The following is a 16,928-nucleotide window of genomic DNA, read 5'->3' as shown; positions in this document are numbered from 1 at the left end:
GCACAGGGACAGGGCGGGTGCGACGGCCCCAGTCGAGTGCATCACCAGCGTGGCTGTCACCTGCCCGTGCTGTGCACAGCTCTGTGACACTGATACCAATAAACCCACCCGGTGGCCCGGTGCAGGCTCCGTGTTGTGCCTGGGGGGGAGCATCCTGTGCAGGGGCGGATGAGGTGATGCAGGACCTGGTGGAGCCAGTCCCGGCTGGGCCCATCCCTGCTACAGCCGGGCCCATCCACGCTTCAGCTGGTACATCCCAGTACAACCATCCCCGGTACAGCCAGACCTATTCTGCTGCAACCATCCCCGGTACAGCGGGGTCCAGCCGCACCACAGCCGGGTGCATCCCGGTACAGCCGGCTCCATTCGCGGTACAACATCCCCGCTACAGCCCGGGCACATCCCGCTGCAAGCCGCAGCATCCTCGCCCCGGAGGCCGCCCGGTCGCCACGGCAACCGCCCTCCCCGGCACCACGGCAACCCCCTCCCGTCGCCATAGCAACCGCCCTCCCCGGCACCACGGCCCTCGCCCTCGCCGTTGCCATGGTCCCGTCCCGCCTCCCGTCGCCATGGCAACGCGCCTCCCCGCGGGGCGGGCCGGCGGTGACGCGGCGGAGGTGACGCGCGGGGCGGTGGTACCGGAGCGCTCGGCGCTGTCTCCTTGTCCCCATCACGGCTCCCGCTCGGCCCCCCCGCGCCGCCATGTCCGCGCCCGGCAGCGGCGGCGACTTCGGGAACCCGCTCAGGAAGTTCAAGCTCGTCTTCCTGGGCGAGCAGAGCGGTGAGCGCCGGGCCGGGCCCGGGCGGAACCGGGAGGGGCCGGCGGGGCGGGGGGAGCGCCCGGGGCCGTGCGGGGCCGAGGCCGCGCCGTGCCCGGGCTGGGGGACGCGGTTCGGGCCTGGCGGGGCCGTGCCAGGGCTCGGGGAGGGGCGGCCCGGCCTGAGGCCTCGGCGGGCGGGGCTGGCGGGGCCCGGGGCTCCGTTCCCGGCCCTTCCCATCGGCCGGGGCTCCGTTCCGCCCTCCCGGGCCCGCAGTGCGCCCGCAGCCCGTGCGGGGAGGCGGCCCCAGAGCTGCGGGGGCTCCCGGCGGGAGCGGCCTCCCTTCCACCCGCGGGGGTTTTGTTTTGCCTCAGATGGCCTCCCTTTTGTGCCCCTTCCCCGGGAATAGATGGATGAGTTGTGTGTTTTCCTTGGAATCGTGGTGTTTCTCGCTGGGAGTGTCCAAGGCCCGTTGGAGGGGCCTTGGAGCCACCTGGGCCATGGAAGGTGTCCCTGCCCATGACAGGGGTGGAACTGGATGAGCTTTAAGGTCCCTTCCAATCTAAACCATCCCTGGGTTGTTACTGCTCAGCTTCTCCTTGAGCCTGGGACTGGAGGGTTTTCCAGAAGTTCTCTAATTTGCCAGCCTTTCCAATGCAGGATTGACATTGCTGCTGATATGCGTTTGTCTAATCTGGTTTTAACCCTCTCCAATGTTCATAATTTCACAACGTTTTTGGGCAATTTATTCGTTTTTCCTCTTCCATCCACGTCCTTTGCATTTTTCTTGGCTTCCTTCAGCTTCCTGAGCGAGAATTGGAGCTTTATCTTTGTTTTTCACTTCTTGTCAGTTCTGCACTTTGTCTCCTGATGGTATTTGGAGATGTAAATTTAAAGTTTTGAAGCAAGCCACCAGAGTTTGCTCTGTATCTAAAATCGTGTTACGAAGGAAGGGTGGGAGTGTGGAATGTTGTTTTTCCATGCAGCCAGAGGCAGCAGAACAGCATCTGGGGTATCACCTGCTTTGTTTTGATGTTTATGTCCCAGACTTGGGGATTACATAAGGAGCAGAACAGGGTAACAAAGCAGATTTATTGCTTGCCCAAAGCAAACAACTGGTTCCTTGTTATCCACACACCTGATTTGAGGGCTAGGTTATCTCCATGATTAATTTTGGACCTGCAGAGGTTGATCTGCCTCTGTCATTTTGGGAATGAAGTTTCCAGCTGGCTATTTCCCAGGAAGGTGTAGCTGGAATGGCCTGAGATTGGCAGCTGCTGTCAGATCAGTGCCACTCCCAAAGCAGTGCTAATTTTTTTTTCCACTGCTGCTTGAAAGTAATTTTTCTCTTCTCTTGTAGTTGGGAAGACCTCCCTGATCACCAGGTTTATGTATGACAGTTTTGACAATACATACCAGGTATGTGATAGTATTTATTTGCTTTTTAAATATATATATATATATATATATATATATATATATGCATAAATCTATTCCCTGCTGTTCAGATGGATGCCTGGGAGACCATTTCTTTGTGAGATGTCAGTTCAAGATCAGATGAGAGGTTAAAATGTGCCGTGAAATGGAGATGAAGCTTCATGATTAAATGAAAGCATCCAGTGTGATGTCAGGAAGCGCAGTGTCCAGAAAGGCAGCAAGGTTTAGATCCCCTTTGGATGGGTGATAGATCCCCTTTGGATGTGGGGTAGATCCCCTTTGGACGTGGGATAGTTCCAGTGAGAAACCTTGAGGAAAATGGGGAGAACATTGTTTTATGGGAAGATGACAGTCAGGATTTCTGGTGATGGATATGGGAGCCTCAGGAGACGAGGAATGAATAAAATGCCAACATCCTCTGACATTCTTGGTGTCTGTTATCTTTAGAGCTTCCATTTAAGTTGGAATAGTTGAGTCTGGAGTGTGTAGATGGATCTGCCAGAAGTCAGCTTGGTATACTTTGTCTCTCAATTTTTTTATTCCTATTTTTTGACTGAAAGACTAAAGATAGGAAAAGCCAGGGAAGTCTTGGCAGGCAAAGAGGGGGTGGGGATGAAGAGGCTGCAGATGAAAAGCAGAAGATGTGTAAGAGGCCTGAAGATTTTGGGAAGAATTAATTGCATCAAAGGCACTCAGAAATATTTCAGGGGAATATCAAATATCTGTAAAGCAGATGAGGTTGGGGCTTCCTCTTTTAATTCAGCCTGAAAGAGTTACTGGTTTAGATTGGGGTGATTTGAAGTTGAGGACAAGTCATTCACTGGAACTGGATCCTCTTGTGCTTCCTGTGTTTTTTTCTTTTCCTGTGCTTCCGTTCTTTTCCTGACTCTTGTAAGATGCTCTCATAGATTTATTTATTGCTTACTGTAGCTGTTACAAACCATGGCCTGGGTGGAAAATAGACCTCCCAGAAATAAATTCTCCCTCCCAAAACCGACTGTGTTGCTCTTTTCCAATTATCCAGTGGTCCACGTTCTGCTGGAACCCTCCCAGCACAAGCCGTGTGTGTTAAGAGTGGGGATAATCTACCTAAAACACTCAAATCTGTTACATCAGGAGCTCTCTCCTCTTTCCTGGGGTTCTGATGGGCTGGGACAGCTCCTTGACTGAAGTGCCTGGGAGTGCACCTAACTGAGTGCATTATTTTAAATGTCTTTGTGCTGCAATTGCTGGAGCAATGGGAATGGGAGTGGATGCAGACCTGCCAGGGAAATGAAGCTGCTGAGTGTCACTGGAAGCACATGCTGAAGTGGAAAGGCCTGGATAAACGTGGCTCTTTAGCTTTCAGTTGCCCATATTTTATAGATCTCATTTATTCTACCTTTTGGGTATTTCTAACAAGTTAATTCTTACCAGACTGAATTGGGGCAGGCTAGAAGGAGCTGCCAGCTCAGGTATGATCTGTGTGGAGATACAGGAATGTCTGAGGTTAAAATCCAGACTCTGAGGATCTTGTGGAGCTGAGAAGTGTTGAAGAACGCTGTGAAATGCAGCTGGTGCAGATCCCCAGATTGCTTTGGTTTTATCACCTCGATTGAAGGCAATTGAAGGCAAATCACTTCACCAACCTCACAAGAAGTTTGTGAACATTTCTGAAAATTTGTGCAGAAAGATGGGGATGCTGGAAGGCGAGTCACAGCTCCTAATGCTTCTCCTCTTTCCAGGCAACCATTGGAATTGATTTCCTGTCCAAAACAATGTACCTGGAGGACCGCACGGTGAGTGGGGTGGGAGTGGGATGGCTGGGAGGGCTCTTCCCCCTGGCCCTTCCTCCAGCAGCTGCTGCAATCCCCCGGCAGCCACCTGAGAGCCAGCCTTGCTTGAATCCCATCACTGGTACAAGATCTGATACCCCTATCAGGAAGTCAAAGTCTTCCATGGAAAACTGGTGCCAGATAATTGCCATTTCCCGGGGATCGTGTTGCCTGTTGTGTGTACCTGCTTTAGGTGTGGGTTGCTCCCAGAATTTGCAACTCTGCCTCTGGGGTTGTCAGGATACAAAGGGCTGAGCAGACCTCAGGTACCACAGAATATTCTGAGCTGGAAGGGACCCACATGGATCATCCAGTGCAGGTCCTGAAGCCAATAAAAAGCCAAGGAGTTGGTGTTCCGAGTAATAACACAGCTCTGACCTACTGCAATAAAGCAATTTAGGATTTAGCCTGCATGAGATTCCTGTTTGCACAGAGACCCCTCATTCCCTTCTCCTGGATTTCCTCTCAGTATTTGTGGGTTTGCTCATGTTTTGCCAGTATTTGCCTTTTTCCCAGTTTACTGCTGTGTGAGGAGTGTGACAGAGCTGTGGGGAGCAGGGGACGCTCTGTGTGGAGCTTTGGGCCTCCTGCTTCAAAGAAGTCTCTTCCCAGCATGTGTGATGAGTTTCCTGAGAGCTTCTCTGCCATTTTACCAATGATTCACTCTTAGAAAAGCCCTTCCTTAACCTTTGTTTAAGGCAGAGATCCTGGGAATGCTGCTTGACACCTGTAGATGCCTGTGTGCTGTTGTAGCGCTGTGGGTTTCTCATGGTTGTGTAAGTCAGGATGCCATTCACCTGCTATCCCCAAAACACCATTTTCCTGCCAATGTTGGAATGCTGTTAGCTTTCCTGATTGTGTAAGTGGTCCACAGAGCCCACAAAGCCTGTTCAAATAACAGAGGTGTGGAGTGTAGATAAGAGGAGGGACAAATACAAGCAAACAAGCTGGGAAAATTCAGACACCGGAATAATTTCTCAGATGTGCTTAATGCTGGATTTTGCAATAGGCTTTGATTTCTGGGCTGGAAATGAGGAATGCTGAGCCTCCAGCTGGGATGTGTGCTTTGGTGGATTTGATGTGGCCTTACAGCAAATAATGCATCCTGAAATTGTACCTGTCCTCCGTCACTCAGCTCTAAACGTGGCCTGGACAAGCCAGCAGAAGGGATACTCATCTGTGGAAGTGTCCAAGGCTGGGTTGGATGGGCTTGGAGCAACCTGGGGCAGTGGAAGGTGTCCCTGCCCATTGCAGGGGTGGGAATGGGATGAACTTTTAAGATCCAACCCAAACCATTCTGGGATTCCATGAAATGCATGTGGAATACATTTGATTCTTCAAAACCATCTCCCAGGAAGGGCAGCTGTGTGACATTCCCAGCACTGGTATGTGTGGCATAAAGTGAGCTGGAGCCACCAGAAGCCCCATGCTCAGTCCTGGCTGTCATGAGCCACATCCATGTGCCAGTTCCCCTCATTCCTGAAAGACGGAGCAGTATTTCCTTCTCTGTGTGTCCATATCTTCCCAGCCTTGTTGGGTTGCAGGGCAGGAGAAGTCACCCTGGAGGGTGGTCACTGTTCTGTGTTCCACCATCTCCGGTTTTCCAGTGGGATCATCCGGACCAGGGTGAGATGGTCTGTAGGGGCAGGAGTCCCACATCTGGCCAGCTGCTCGTGTGGCTGTTCTGGCAGGATCCCTGAGGCCTGCCTGTGCATTTCCCTCGTTAGCAGGTGCTGTGAGGAGGGATTGTAGGGCTCTCCTGGTTTCTGGTGTTGGTATGTGTGAGATATTCCCGGGTGTGTGGAGGGAGGGATGTTCCCAGACCTCGGGAAGTGTCGCTGCCTCTTTTCATGTTTCTGTTCCATTTGAACTTTCCTTTTGTTGCCTTAGTTTTGCTTTACAACTTATTTTTATTTATTTATTTTTATTTCACTTGAGTTTTGGTTTTGTTCTCCATTTTCCTGCTGTTCCCTTTCCCCTTCCCCTACACTTTTCCATTTCCCAGATCAGGCTGCAGCTGTGGGACACAGCCGGCCAGGAGAGGTTCCTCATTCCCAGCTCCATCCGTGACTCTGCTGTGGCTCTCATTGTCTTTGACATCACAAGTAGGTATCGAGCCCAGGGTCTGCAGGGACCTTGCTTGTAACACCTATCTTTACTCTGGAAGTGGTGGTACCTAAAAAGAGCTAAAACAGCTCGTTCCCAGGACTGGGAATTCCTGTGTCTGTGCTGGTTGTTGGGAGCCTTTGGAAAGCTTTATGTTTTTCTGTTGTGTTTTTTATTTTTTTAACTTCAAAATTATTAATTTTTTTTTCATTTCTGGGTAATGAGACAGGTTGTACAAGTAACAGCTTCAGGTGCCAAAGCAAAGGAACGTTGTCAGAGTAGATAAAACAGGACAAGACCCTTTTAAACAGAGAAGCCATGGAGTGACTTAGGAGGATTCAAGGTTCCCATTTAGTTGGAAAAGAGACCTGGAGATGCATGAGAGAGCTTTTGAAAGAGGAGAGATGCAACAACCACAATTTCTAAAGAACAAACAAGCTTAGAGGGAAATTCTCTGTGACTCTTGACATGAATGTTTTAGTACAAGATAGGAAATCATGAAGAGAATTGTTTCATTGTAACTCCTTGCTGTTGATCCCACTTGATCTGGTGGGGGTTTTGTTAATCTCCAGTATCAGGATTTATATAAATTTCAGTAAAGAAAGCAGCGCAGGTGGAAAAGCTCTGGCCCAGCTTTATTCTTTTACCAACAAGTTTTGAGTGAGGACCAGGTGTTTGTTTCACTCTACTAAGCTGAAGTGCTTAGCAAACAGTAGGTTGTGATTTATCCTCACTCTTCAGGGCAAATAATTTCCTGGTCTTTCTCCCAGTCCTGAAGCTGGAGAGAATTCTGGGGGAGTTCCTGGTTTGGTGCAAATGATGTCAAACTGGCCTGTGTGGGGAGCACAGAGATGTGCAGGTGGTGGCCTGTGCTGGGGACTCTCCTGGCTGAGGCAGAGGGGCAGGATGCACAGCTTGGCATCATTTTTCCCACTGTACAGGTACAGGATGCTGTTTATCCAGGCAGCTGGCAACATTTTGCCAGTCCAGGCTGTTCTTAACAGCTCCCAGCCATGTCAGAAGTAATTAAGTGACAGCTGATCTCATCATTCTTCAGTAACGGGCTGATCTTTGCAGATAATTTCATTTTTTCACTGCTCTTAGTGACAGAGAGGTTTAAAGTTCTCATGTGTTGCAGAAGGAACATGCTCAGGTACTTCTGGGGGGCACAAGGAAATTGTTTAGTTATTGTTGATGTGCTGGACATCCCAAAAGGCAGGTGGAGAGATCCATGGGGGGAGTCCATACTCAGCTCAGGCCTCTCCTGAAGGTTGTTCCTAAGGGAGGCTGGGCTCATTCCTGGTGTCCCACAGTGGTTATTTATATTTTCCCTTCTGAAATGGGTGCACACAAACCTGGACTTGTAGAAATGCAGCAAACCTGGGTCACCTCAGGAGTGACTGTGTGGTTCCTGCTCACTGGAGACCTTCCCTCAATGAGGATCACCCTGCACAAATGACAAATTAAACGAATTACCTGGGCCAGCTCTGTGGTGCTTCTTCCAGTTGCCTTGTGCCTGTGAGTCCGAAGGTTTGGGGTGGTTCAGTCACCACCTGGGTGAATGTTCATGGTGGATATTCCAGTGTAACAGCACTGTCCAGGGAGGGTGTGGAAGCTTGGGAAGTCCAGGAGCTGTCAGGATCAATCTGATCTTCCAGCTCTGCTGTGACACTGCCCAGGTGCTCACAGTTTGTCACCTCGAGTTTCCTGGCATGGAGAAGAGCCCTGACTTCTGCTCATGTAATCAAACCTGCATTCAAAATGAAGCAAGAGCTAATTGCTTTAACTATAAACCCTAATCTTCCTTAAGCCCCAGAGCATCAGCTCAACATTCCCTGATGTAGATAAGATGATGTTTTGAATCTGGCTGCAGCCCTGTGCTTTATCAGCTTCTCTTCCTCTTCTAAACAAGCAATCATTGGTCCTGGGGAAGTTGCTTTTTCCTTGATGGGCTGCCTCATTAACCAGTGCTCTGCCTCCCTGCTGGGATTTTTCCTGGCTGTAAACTGGGAACCAGTGGCTGCCTCCATAAAATTGTTGGGAGTGAGGAGCAATCCTATTTTCTGGCACTGTGGGGTGAAGGAAAGGGAGGCACTCCCAGTGCAGAAAGCTTTTTGTTTGGAGCGTTTTGGGAGTTTTTGAGCAGTGCTGGTTCAGCCAGGCAGGTCCCAGACCTTGGAGCTGTCATATATAATAATATATAATAGTATATAATAACAACAGTTTGTGTTTGGGGTCAAACTCTACCTGGCCCAGCATCTTTGTGACTCCTGTGCTGCTCTGGAAGGGAGAACCCAATGCCCTTTGCACCACCTGAACCCTGCAGTGTGTAACATTTGCTCTCATTTCTGCTGGGATTTAAGCTACCATTGCTTTAATCTCACATGAAAATCTCCATTGCCATCATCTGGATGCTCCGTGCTGGAGGTTGGATGCCGTTTTCCTGCCTGGTGTCTGTCCTGTGGGGGTTGCCCCAAAAGCTTTGATCAGAGATGCTCCAGGCTACGAGTCCTGTGGAGGTCCCATCCATAATCCTGGGAGATCAGTGCTGTACTGTTGGCTACCCCCAGCAATGAGGTGGTAGCCAAATCCTAGAGATGTTTGGGAGTAGCAGGATCTCTGGGCAAGCAAAGGAGGGAATTAAAGCCCTTTACAAACAGATCTGGGAAACAGCTCTGCAGTGGTTGGATTTGGGGCGAGATGACGAGGTCACCTCAGCTGCTGCAGTTGGCTGTGGAAGTGGCCTTTCCCCTAAAGGGTTTTCCTGCTCTCTCTCCTCTCCCTGGTGGGCCGGGCTGGCCCCAGCAGGTCCGGCTGCAGCTCTGGGACACGGCGGGGCAGGAGCGGTTCCGCAGCCTCATCCCCAGCTACATCCGCGACTCCACCATCGCCGTCGTGGTCTATGACATCACAAGTGAGTGTGGCCCTGTGACAGCACAGGGCAGCAGTGCTCTGTTGTGGCCTTGTTGGAAACACCCCATGTGAGCAGAACTGAGAAGTTACAACCACAAGTTCTGCAAAGATCATTAAAATCAGAAATGTTTTCCCCCCTTCCTTGTTTTTCCGTCTGGGCGGGAAATCATTTATGTGGGGCGGGGAGGTTTGGAGAAGCACCTGAGTACAAGTGAAGCATTCTCCTTCTCCTGAAGGAGTTTTATCCTCAGCTTTGCTGTTTCGTTCTTCCCTGCAGACTTGAATTCTTTCCAGCAAACCTCCAAGTGGATCGATGACGTCAGGACAGAGCGAGGCAGTGATGTCATCATCATGTTGGTGGGGAACAAAACCGACCTGGCAGACAAGAGGTAACGGGGCAAACTGGGCCCTGCTACCCTGCCCAGAGCTACCAGAGGGACTGGGGCCAGTCTGGGCTTGAAACAAGGCTTGGTTTTAAACACAGCATCATTTACTTGTCAGGAGATTCACATTTCTGGTTTCAGCAAAACTTATTCCCTCTTCTCTCCTACAAATAGTTTTAAACTCACCTAAACCCACCTAAAAAAATTACCTAAGCGGTTCCACAGCATCTTCTCAGTGGGGTATTTTGTCTGATTTTCATTTTCACGCTGAGGTAAAGGCTAAAAGCTGCCTGCAAAAGTGAGGAAATCAGCTGATTTTCCCTAATTTCCCTCTCTCTCTCTGCATGTGCAGCTGGAAGTTCATGACAGTTTCTCCTCGTTAAAATGCAGCATGAACTTTTGTAGGATTGATCTAAAAGTACGAACTTCTCTGGGTATAAATTTCATGTCACACACATAGCACACACTGAGCTTGTGGATGTGTGTGAGGAAGCCAGATCAGCAAAACCCAAACTTCCCCAAGAGACCCAAAAGTTTAATTAGACTCCTAAAATGACACAGACTTAATGTTTTGGGAGGTGCCATAAAATGTTTTGCTTTAAAACTCTTAATTCTCCAGCACTTCAACCAAAATAACCAATGTAATGGGTTCTTAGAAGAGCACAGGCTTTACTTTGTGTTCCTATTTCAAATCCTTCTCTGGACTGTTGATTTAACAATAATTTTGTTGAATATTTTCAGAGATTTTTGTTCCTTAGGAAGGTATCAGGAGCAGTGGAGATAAGGGAAGGTTTTTATTCTAGTGGGTGGTGCCAGAAACAGTTGGCAAAGGGAAGATGGAGTAAACCAGGCAATTCCAACCCTTCCAGCTGAAACAGCCTCACACACCCCAAAAATGTGGGCTTTGGGTGTCAGGGGATGTGTGAGGGGTTGGAACCACAGGGGATTTTGATCTGATGCGAAGAAAATCACACCTCACAGGGAAACACCTGGATCTCACAGCAAAAGAAAGTCTTAAAATATCAAATCCTTTTCCTTTGGCTGTTCACAAGACTTTCCTGATCAAAGGAGGACAATTTATAGATGAAATTCGTGTTTTCGCAGCAAATTCTTGCACTTTTATTTGAGTATCATTGTTCACTCTGTTTCTTGGGATGATGGGCAGAGTGATCTGAGTGTTCCATTGTGGGACAGTCCCACATTTTAAATTCTAGCCCCAGCTTTACTCCCTCCTGCAGTTGAGCATTCCTTCAGGATGTGCTGTGATGTATATTTTCTCCTGTGGTTCTGGTGGTTTTGTGTCCCAGCATCCCCTACATCCCTGGCTGTTTGCCATGCAGGTTTTTAGTTTTTATCCCCAGCAGGGAAAGCAGGGATAATTCTACTTGGCTTTTCCCACTTCACTGGGAAGCATTTTGAGGTGTCCTACGCCTTGCGCTTTGGAAATATTCCTAAAACTTGGTGCTCAGGGCTTCAGGAATGCAATAAAATATGTCCAGCTCATTTTGCTTAAGAATTCCATGTGTGATGAACTCATGGTCTGTCTGTAAAATCATTCACAAAAGCAAAATCCAAGATGTTCTCCCTGAGCCAGCTCTGGATTTTGGCCATTGAGCCTTTCCCATGCCCTTCTGGGAGCTGGGAATAACTGCAGCTCCCTGACTGAGTAACCTGGCATTTCTAATTCCTGTCAAAGTCCAGTTTCATGTGAAACTGGAAAGCCCAGTGGGATCATTTCAGCCTTGGAGTATTTCCTGATGGTGCACAACAGCTGGCCCAGCACTGCTGGAAGAGTTCAAAGTACCAGAAAATGGTTTGAAGCAGCTGCAGCTGAAGTTAGTGCAGCACTGGAAATTGGTATTTTAGGAGGGGAATGTGACAGCACTCCTGGGCTGGGCTGGCACTTGGAATGATGGGGAAGGGAATATCCAGGTGTCAGGAACAGGAGCTGCCTTGCCTTTCTTTTCAAAGGAAGTTGGATTTGTGTGAGGCTGAAATTCTGGGCCTGTAAGGCTGGACAAAGCCACCACTGGTGTCACAAAGGTGACATTTTTTGAGGCAGAATACAGGGGAGCCATTCATCCTCTGATAAAAGCCGGGGATGAGGCAAGTTCTGAGGCCGAAAAGCAGCACTAAAAATAGCTCTGTTCCTGTTCAGTGCAGCCTGTTGAGTTTTTCATTCCTCTCAATGTTGCTTCAGTTGGTGGCTGGTTTATTTTTTTGTTTGTTTTTCTTCTCCCTGCAGTTTTCTTTCTCTCATTTTTGAACTCTTTTGCTTTGGTTTGGTTTTTGTGCTCTGGGATTTGTTCCCATTGCTGGAGACAGGTTTCTGTTAAGGATGGGGAGGGAGAAGCCCAAGAGCTGGATGTGCTGTGTATTGAGAGCAGTGCTGAAGCAGGATTTAGTGGGACACAGGGTGGTGCTCTGAGGGGCAATTCCAGGTGCTTGTTCCCAAGCTGTTGCACTGTCCCTGCTGCTGGAGCCTTTCTGGAGCCTTTGTGTCACCTCACAACACTCTCTCTGTCGGGTTTGAGAAATTCCCTGTCTTGGTGTGGGGATTTTTCCTTCTGTGGAATGCTGTGGATGAGGCTCAGATGTTCTGCACGAGCTTCATCCTGTGCTGCTCATCTACCACAACTCCAGGTGTTCCCTGGGGAGCTTCCCTGAGGTGGTTTCACTCCAAGCTGGATTGTGGTGCAGCCTTGAGGGTCCTGAGGTGGGCTGTAGCCTCTTGGAGGGGGAGCAGCAACTCACTCAGAGCCATCTCTAACTCTTCCTCCTGTTCCTTGTGTCTCCGTTTTCCACCTTTTCCAGGCAAATCACCACAGAGGAAGGGGAGCAGAGAGCCAAAGAGCTGAATGTGATGTTCATTGAGACCAGTGCAAAGACTGGGTACAATGTCAAACAGGTACATCCATGTGCTGTTCTCCAGCCAGGAATCTGTCCCTCACTGCTCTGTGTCCGCTCCAGGGTGGGGTTTGTGATCCTGCAGGAATTTCCTCCTGTTTAATGCCAACCCCTGTCTTGGTTTGTGTAGTGGAAGCTCCTTTCTTGTTGAGTCAATGATTCCCTGTCAAAGCTAAACCTTGAAAGAAAGGAGAGCTCACTCCAGAATGTGCTGAGGGATGGGAAAGGGGAAAAATCGTAGTTTTGTGCAGCCCATCAGCTGGAATTTGGTTTGGTGTGGTCCATAGTCAATGCACTGTTTGCTGAAATCACTGCTGACATCAGGGGGGAGAATTGTTTCTGCTGATGCACTGGAGTAGAAGTTCCTCCTTCTGTTTGCCAGCCAGAGAATCTTGGAAATCTTAGAAGAGTTGAGGCTGGAAGGGATCTCTGGATATCTTCCCTTCCAACTTTCCTGCTCAGAGCTGACTCCAGCTGAGTTTGGAATATCTCAAAGGATAGGGACTGTCCAGGTGCCAGTGTTTGATCGACCAAACAGCAAAAAAAAAACCCTTTACATTTTTGTTTTAAGCAGAATTTCTCAGATTTCTGCTTGTGCCCTTTGTCTCTTGCTTGTGACTCCCATCTCCACTGGTTCAGGGATTGTTCTAGATGTGACAGAGTTTGGAACAAGGAGCTGTGAGCCCTGGAGGGAGTTGGGAAACATCCTCAGGAGTTTGCTGCACACCAACAGCTTGGTGCAACCTCACAGTGGGATTAGGAGGCTTTGGGCTCGGTTTCTGTGGCTGGGCTGGATCAAATCCTCTTTAGTGTTTGATTTTATCTCCTGTTGCCTTCTTTGCCCAGCGGGTGTTTGTGGGGAGAGCTGGGATTTGAAGGCTGCAAACTCCAGCAGCTCGCTGGGACCTTGGTTTCCCAAGGAACACCCTTTGGAGGGGTGGCTGAGGAGCCCCTGCCAAGCTGCCAGGAGGAAAATCCTCAGCAGCAGCGACTGCTCTGATGTTTGGTGCAGTAGAGTTCAGCAGCTTGGCAGTGTCTGTGCTGTGTGAGGGCAGCAGGATGAGCTCCAAACACTGAGAAATTTTGCAAAGCCATTTTCTGGATTTTCTGGGGATAAATAGCCCTTCCCAGCTCCAGCACAGCCTTGCCAGTGTAACTGCAGCTCCCTGGAACCAGCTCAGGAATGGCTGTTTGGCAGCAGGACTGACCTGAAGGGCTGGGCTGTAAAAGCTCAGTTATTCCACAGGGGAATATTCAGTGCCAGGTGAGTGATCGGAAATCCCCAGGTGCTCACCCTGTGGGCACGAGCAGAGGCTGGACATGGTAAATGGTGTTTAGTGAGTGCAGGAGGGAGTTCCATGGATCCCTGGAAGAATGTTAGTAATTAATTCCATGTTCTCTTCAAGCAGGACCAGGTAAAATAAAACTGTGGGCTTTGTAGGTACTGAACAAGTTCTTTAAAATAAGTTCTTTCAAACCTGTTAAATCTCCTGCATAAAATTCTCATGGCATTTTTGATCACTGCCTGCTGAAGTACCCCCTTAATGACTTTATACAACTCAGACTCCGAGTCCTGCTGTAAAACAATGTTTTTAATGGGATTTTCTTCTGACAAGCCTTGAGCTTCTCTCTTGCTGCTTTCCAGCTTTTCCGCCGTGTGGCTGCTGCCTTACCTGGGATGGACAGCACACCAGAGAAGAGCAAAGAAGACAGTATCCTTGTTTTCCCATGGAATTGGAATTATCTGGTGTTAAGTTGGGCTTACTGACTTTCTTTGGCATATTGTGGGGATGGGTTTTGCAGGGACGTGGCTGAAACAGGACATGGAGCTGTTGGAGTGTGTCCAGAGGAGCCCCAGAACGAGCAGGGGAATGGAGCAGCTCTGCCATGAGGAAAGGCTGGGAGGATTGGGATTGTTCAGGCTGGGGAAGAGAAGCTTTGGGGTGATCTCACTGGGGCCTTCCAGGATGTGAAGGAGCCAACAAGGAGAATGGAAGGGGAATATTTACAGTGGCTTGGAGTGACAGGACAAGGGGGAACAGCTTCCCACTGATAGGGGGCAGGGTTAGATGGGATATTGGGAGGAAACTCTTCCCTGTGAGGGTGGGGAGGCCCCAGCACAGGGTGCCCAGAGAAGCTGTGGCTGCCCCTGGATCCCTGGAAGTGTCCAAGGCCAGGCTGGATGGGGCTTGGAGCAGCCTGGGATTACGGGAGGTGTCTCTGCCCATGGCAGGGGGTGGCACTGGGTGATCTTTAAGGTCCCTTCCAACCCAGACCATGGTGGGATCGTGTGACCCTGTTTATGGGCTAGATACGAATGTACACAACTAATGGCCAGCACAAGTTCTGCTTTTCCAGTTGAACTGAGGCTGGAATTTGCACAGTTTTAGAATGCCAGAGTTTGTTACTCCTTCTGTCCAGTTGGGCTCCATCCTCTGAAAGGTCTCACCATGTCCCTGGCTTTGCAGTTAACCCTGTGCAGGCAGGCCATGGAGAGACACCAACCAGCCCTTCCAGATGCTGTTCTGGGTGATTCCTTGACTGTCCCTGCAGTGATTGACATCAAACTAGAGAAGCCCCCCGAGCAGCCAGTCACGGAGAGCGGGTGCTCCTGCTAACAGCCCCTGCCAGCAGCACCCCCACCCGGCCGGGCTCCCCGGAGAACATCCCGCTCATTGCCACCCCTCTGGGGCTGGAAAACCATTCCTAAGCGAGCGAATCCCTGTGTGCTGGTGGGGAGCAGCCCCGGCCGCCCCTCTCACTGCATGGTTTGAGCCCTGAGTGCAGAATGAGTGTCCTGTCTTTTGAGTTTATTTTTTTATGTTGTAGCACTTTGGCACCACGGTGCCCTTCACACTCTCTCTCCCTCTCTCTCTCCCTTCCTTTCTCCCCCTGTTCCCACCTGGAGCCTCCCTGCTCAGATGTATCTTGTGAATGCCATGGAAAAGCTGCCGAGTTAGGGAAGACAAAAATGAAGCTTTGGGGGGTGGGTTTTCCACCTTCCCTCCTGCCTTGCATCCTCCCCCTGCCCTCTCCAGCCCCCTGTCCTGCATCCCCACTTCCTCTGGTGAAAGGCTGCTCCTTAAACCGGTCACTTGGACTTGCCTTTTTGGACTGTGCAGGTTCCCTGTTCCCAGGCTTTGCTTCCCGCAGGGCACACACCCCGTTAGCTCCCTGGTTTCTCCGTTCCGTGGATGATCCTGGCTAACTCTTGCTCACAACTTCCCAGTTTTGCCCCTCGTGTCACACAGGGCCCCGGAAAGCCCCAAACTCTGAGAGCTTTGGCCTTGTTGCTCCCGTTTGTGTGGCAGGAACATCCCAGAGCCTGCTCCTCTCGGCTGGAATTTCTTCCCATCCAGAGGATGTTGGTGAGTGTTGGCTGCAGATGTTGGGGAGGAGGAGGGAGCAGAGGCTTTGCAGCCTGAGGCTGGGTGGGGAGAGATCCTCAGGGATTCTGGAAGCAAACAGTGGCCTGGAATCCATCACTGCGGGGGCAGTACCTGCCCTGGGAGTCATGGATGCTCCCCAGGCTCCTTCCCTGGTCTCCGTTCTCCTGTTCCTCCTCACGGAAGCTGCTTCACGTGGAGAAGGAGAGCCACAGAAGAGGGAAGGGCAACATTCCACTCTCATTCCCAGGTTGCTGCTTGCTGGAATCATTCCCATTGCCTCTGCCCTTGGAGCAGATGCTCTGGGATGGGATCAGCAGCTGTTTCACTCCTGGGAGAGTTTTAACCTTTGCCAAAGCTGAGGGGAGCAGTGGCAGGGAATTCCTGTCACAATGGGTGGAGGATTGGAGGATTGGACTCTGCTGAAGGGAATTCTGCTGTCACTTCCCAACCTTAGAGGTTGGAAATTGCCTCCTCTCCCCCAGCCCCTGCTTTTGCATTAATTGATAGAGCTTTTCAGAGATTTCTTGGGGTTTTGGGTTCACCAGAAGTTGGTTTGTCAGTTGGCAGAGAGGAGAATTTCACTGTCCTTTCCCCACCTGGCCTGTGTGACACGGAGGATGCTGGGGGTAGGACAGTGACCACGGTGTGACCACGGCTGGGGGTCAGTGACACTCCCCTCCCCTCCCCTCCCCTGGCAGAGTGTCCCTCGGTCCCTGACACCGTGTGGGCACCTGGGGGCGGGAAGGGACAGCCCCGGGTTGGGATGTGGCAGCCCTGGGCTGGCAGCAGGTCACTGAGTGCCCCAGTCCCTTCCTGTCCGGGCGAGCTGGCTGCAGGAGGAAGCTGGGATGTGACTCCCCACTCCCCGCCCCCATCGGGAAGCTGATCCCATTCCCTGTACATAGCCCATTGTGGGAATTGCTGGTGTCGGTGTCCGTGTCTGTAGAACAGGTGTTGCTGTCCCTCCTCACAGGCAGCTCTGCTGTCCCTTCGTGTTGTTCGAGTCACGGACGGGGCGGGAGGGGGGAGACCCCAGTTCCGGGGCGGGGGGTAATTAGTGGAATCCAATAGTTCCCTTCCCACTGTTTTTCTGGATGTGTTCCTGCCGTGTGTCCGGCCCCGCTGTCCTGTAGCTGTAGCGAGTAAGTGTGACTGTAACTCTGAGTAAGGACTGTGTGACACAGCCACAGTGTATCACTAAATAAATAAAGTTATTTCACC

The 16,928-nt window shown here is 50.5% G+C and overlaps 1 protein-coding gene across 2 annotated transcripts; it reads left to right on the top strand.

The window, feature by feature from the left end:
• The first annotated feature begins 617 nt into the window (after positions 1 to 617).
• RAB41 (RAB41, member RAS oncogene family) lies at positions 618 to 16,860 on the top strand. Of its 2 annotated transcripts, XM_082289737.1 has the most exons (9): positions 641 to 781; positions 2,119 to 2,177; positions 3,920 to 3,973; positions 6,015 to 6,114; positions 8,924 to 9,029; positions 9,306 to 9,417; positions 12,226 to 12,319; positions 13,964 to 14,030; positions 14,872 to 16,860. In XM_082289737.1, exons 2-9 carry the CDS (start codon positions 2,152 to 2,154, stop codon positions 14,934 to 14,936), a joined length of 624 nt encoding a protein of 207 aa, XP_082145863.1. In that variant the 5' UTR covers positions 641 to 781; positions 2,119 to 2,151; the 3' UTR covers positions 14,937 to 16,860. The 2 variants fall into 2 exon arrangements, with proteins under 2 accessions (XP_082145862.1, XP_082145863.1); XM_082289736.1 differs by lacking the exon at positions 6,015 to 6,114 and having other exon boundaries at positions 618 to 781.
• The last annotated feature ends 68 nt before the right edge of the window (positions 16,861 to 16,928 follow it).

Source organism: Coloeus monedula (genome assembly GCF_965178545.1).
Source record: "Coloeus monedula genome assembly, chromosome: 12".
Lineage (NCBI taxonomy): Eukaryota > Metazoa > Chordata > Aves > Passeriformes > Corvidae > Coloeus > Coloeus monedula.
Note: the sequence above shows the minus strand (reverse complement) of the source record. Positions and strands in the feature narration are given on the sequence as shown.